The sequence below is a fragment of the Phytophthora parasitica genome (genome assembly GCF_000247585.1).
Source record: "Phytophthora parasitica INRA-310 unplaced genomic scaffold supercont2.78, whole genome shotgun sequence".
NCBI lineage: Eukaryota > Oomycota > Peronosporomycetes > Peronosporales > Peronosporaceae > Phytophthora > Phytophthora nicotianae.
Window position 1 is genome coordinate 147548 of NW_008649064.1, and position 2812 is coordinate 150359.

Here is a 2812-nt window from a genome sequence, read left to right on the forward strand (position 1 = left end):
TAACAATGATTCATACGCAACTACACGCCTAAACATTTCATTCTACGAACTACGTAATCCTAGCTCTATTACCAAAAGTCTGCTAAACACATTCGCTTTAATGACGTATACGCACAATATTTCACAAAACGCGCCGGTGAAAGTGCTGAAACTCCTTCTGGTCAGCTAAATGCAAAAGACTTCAGTTTCAACGAGCATGTACTTTCAAAGGAGCTACACACCAATGGTAGGTTTCCGCATGCGCGAAAGGCGGTATACCTGCGACTCTCGAGCGCGATACGCATCTGATGATATCCTTGGGACACATCCAGAAGGGAAAAGATGGCGCAACCAGGCATCTGATCAAAGCGTTCATCAATGCGATGCAGCGGAATCTTTGGAACAATCGGCTGTGAGTTGGCGCGACGGTAGCCGATAACCCAGCGGACCGGCAATTTCCAAAGTGTACTCACTCAGAGCGAGACAGCTTTTGTCCAGAAGTAGGATTTTTCTTAGAAATTTCAAAGATACTGGACACCCAAACAGAATCAGAAATTTCGATCCATTCTTACTTATGGCTTTCAGCAACAAAGCGGTCAAGTTCCCAGCTCAAGCTTTGACAGGAGGAACGGAGCATGCGACGGGGTTGCCGTAGCTAAGCGTCAGAGGAAGACGTACGACTCAAAGAGTCCCTAACACTAAGTTCCTTATCCGAAGGAAACTTACATCCCAAGAACCAGGGCTCAAAGTTATTAAGAACACTAATAACTTTTATGCTTCAAAACCAGAAGTGTTTTATTTATTTTTATTGCGGTCAAGCCGCTATCTATGTTTAACTATATATCATAGTTAAACCTAATCAAATGCATATCGTGTGGCCCTCAGCCTATGTACTGAGGCCACTATTAACTCTACGAGTTATGTACTGTGAGTCTGTTAACTCTTCGGTTACTCCGTACCCATGTGTACGCCACACCCCTGTAACCCCGTTATACTCTCCCCCACTAAGATGAGAACTTACCCGTTCTCGAAAGCACCTCAGCGAGGCCACGTCTTGCCAAGACGTCGGAGGGCACTGTGCCTCATCCTTGCGTTCTCCAGCCGAGCTCACGAACACCTTTGCATCTCTGATGCGTAACAATTCGCCTGCTGCCCACGGCCAAACGTCATCAGCGCGTCGCGCATCAAGTTCCCACGAGGTCCCAGACCATTTTGCTTACGCCGCGCCTGCTCCGAGAGCTGCCACACATACCTTCGCGGCCGGGTACCACGCTGCCGACATGACACATGCTCAATGAGCTGCCAACCTGAAGCGAGCCAAGCTCAAGAGCCTTGAGCTCCATGTTCATCTGAATCTTGGGCTCCGAACATATAGCTCAGTGGTCGAGCACTCGCTTGAAAGCGTGAGGTCCGTGGTTCGATACCACCCTCGAGGACACAGCCCATATACCTTAGCTAAGGTTTTGGACTCAATCGATCCACGGGCAGCGCCCACATAGCTCAATGGTCGAGCGTTGGCTTTGAAAGCCAAGGGTGGGTGGTTCGGTCCCGTCCGTGACACAGTAACTGCGCTATTCCAAACTTGGATAATGCTCCTTGAGCAAGTTTCTCCGAAACAAATACGCGTCAATCAGGACGCTTGTGCTTGGACCTCGTCCAACACGACACGAAGCATCCGCTTCCATCGGGACCTCGTCCAACACGACACGAAGCATCCGCTTCCATCGGGACCACGTCCCCAACACCACGAGGCACACCTTCCTCCTGCTTCCGCTGCGAGCACCGATGTTCATACTTGAGCTGGCTGCTCCAGCCACTGGTCAGAGACGGAGCTCAGCTACCGACCTGTAGACACCCCGCACTACTGAAGGGAAGCGCTTGGCGCTTGGCGACGCAGTCGCGATCCCATCTGAGTTATTGGCAGTGGGTGTGCCAGGTCATAGGCGTCAACGACGTCAGGGCAGTCCTCACGGAGGGGAACCTCGAACTCCCATGAGTTCTGTGAATATGGATATCCTCTCCATTTCACTAAGTACTGGGTACGACCCCGGTGACGACGCCGCGCCACAAAGCGTTCCACATGATAGTGGGGCTCACCGTGCTCGTCGAGCAGAGCTGGAGGAGGCCGTGCCTCAGCTGGATTCCAGCGCTGCGAATCAGCACTCGCCGGAACGGCGTCTGCGACCTCACAACGAATGCGTCCCTGACGCGAACGACCACGTTCATCGCGAAGCGGTCGGTCTCGAAGAAATGTTCCACTCCATGGACTGTTTGTATTCCATATTGTTGATTCACAACCAGTTCCCGGACCTTAAGCACAAAGTTGCTCAGCTGTATCTTCAGCTTGACTTGCTCCTGCATCTCAAGCATTTCGCTCCGCAATCTGTGACTTCGCCACATGCTGTTGACCAGTTCCTCGCAATTCCACCACTTGCTGTCGCCCACCCTTCCGTGGTTTCACCACCTGCTGTCCCGCAGCCGCACGCGGCCTAGCCGCTCTCTGTCGATTCGGCGCCAGTGACTCGGCGCTGAACCGGGTCCTGGTACGGCTTGAGCAAGCCAACGTAAAACACCGGATGGGTGCTCATCTTCTTGGGAAGATTTAGCGTGTACACTAGGACCTTCCTGGCCACGACCTTGAACGGTCCAATGAACCTAGGTCTTAGGTTTGTCTTGAAGACGGCAGACACTGCATGTGTAGGTAGGTTTTTTGCGTTTAATAAAACAAGGTCTCCGACCTCAAACTGTTCCATGTTCTTTCTGCCTTTGGCATCTGCATACTCCTTTTGGAGATCCTGGCTTTCAGCCATTGCATCGCGCACTCGGCGCATGA

At 51.9% G+C, this 2812-nt stretch overlaps 1 protein-coding gene and 2 pseudogenes across 3 annotated transcripts; 2 read left to right on the top strand and 1 right to left on the bottom strand.

The window, feature by feature from the left end:
- Nucleotides 1-927: 927 nt before the first annotated feature.
- Nucleotides 928-1328, bottom strand: PPTG_24269 (hypothetical protein; the record flags this gene model as incomplete). Its single annotated transcript, XM_008916024.1, has 3 exons — nucleotides 928-957; nucleotides 1001-1128; nucleotides 1232-1328. The coding sequence occupies 3 exons, from the start codon at nucleotides 1326-1328 to the stop codon at nucleotides 928-930; spliced, it is 255 nt and encodes an 84-aa protein (XP_008914272.1).
- A 16-nt stretch (nucleotides 1329-1344) lies between these two features.
- PPTG_20585 lies at nucleotides 1345-1417 on the top strand (annotated as a pseudogene). Its single transcript has one exon. The product of its transcript is annotated as a tRNA-OTHER (tRNA).
- Nucleotides 1418-1468: 51 nt separating this feature from the next.
- Nucleotides 1469-1539, top strand: PPTG_20586 (annotated as a pseudogene). The gene has a single exon. The product of its transcript is annotated as a tRNA-OTHER (tRNA).
- The last annotated feature ends 1273 nt before the right edge of the window (nucleotides 1540-2812 follow it).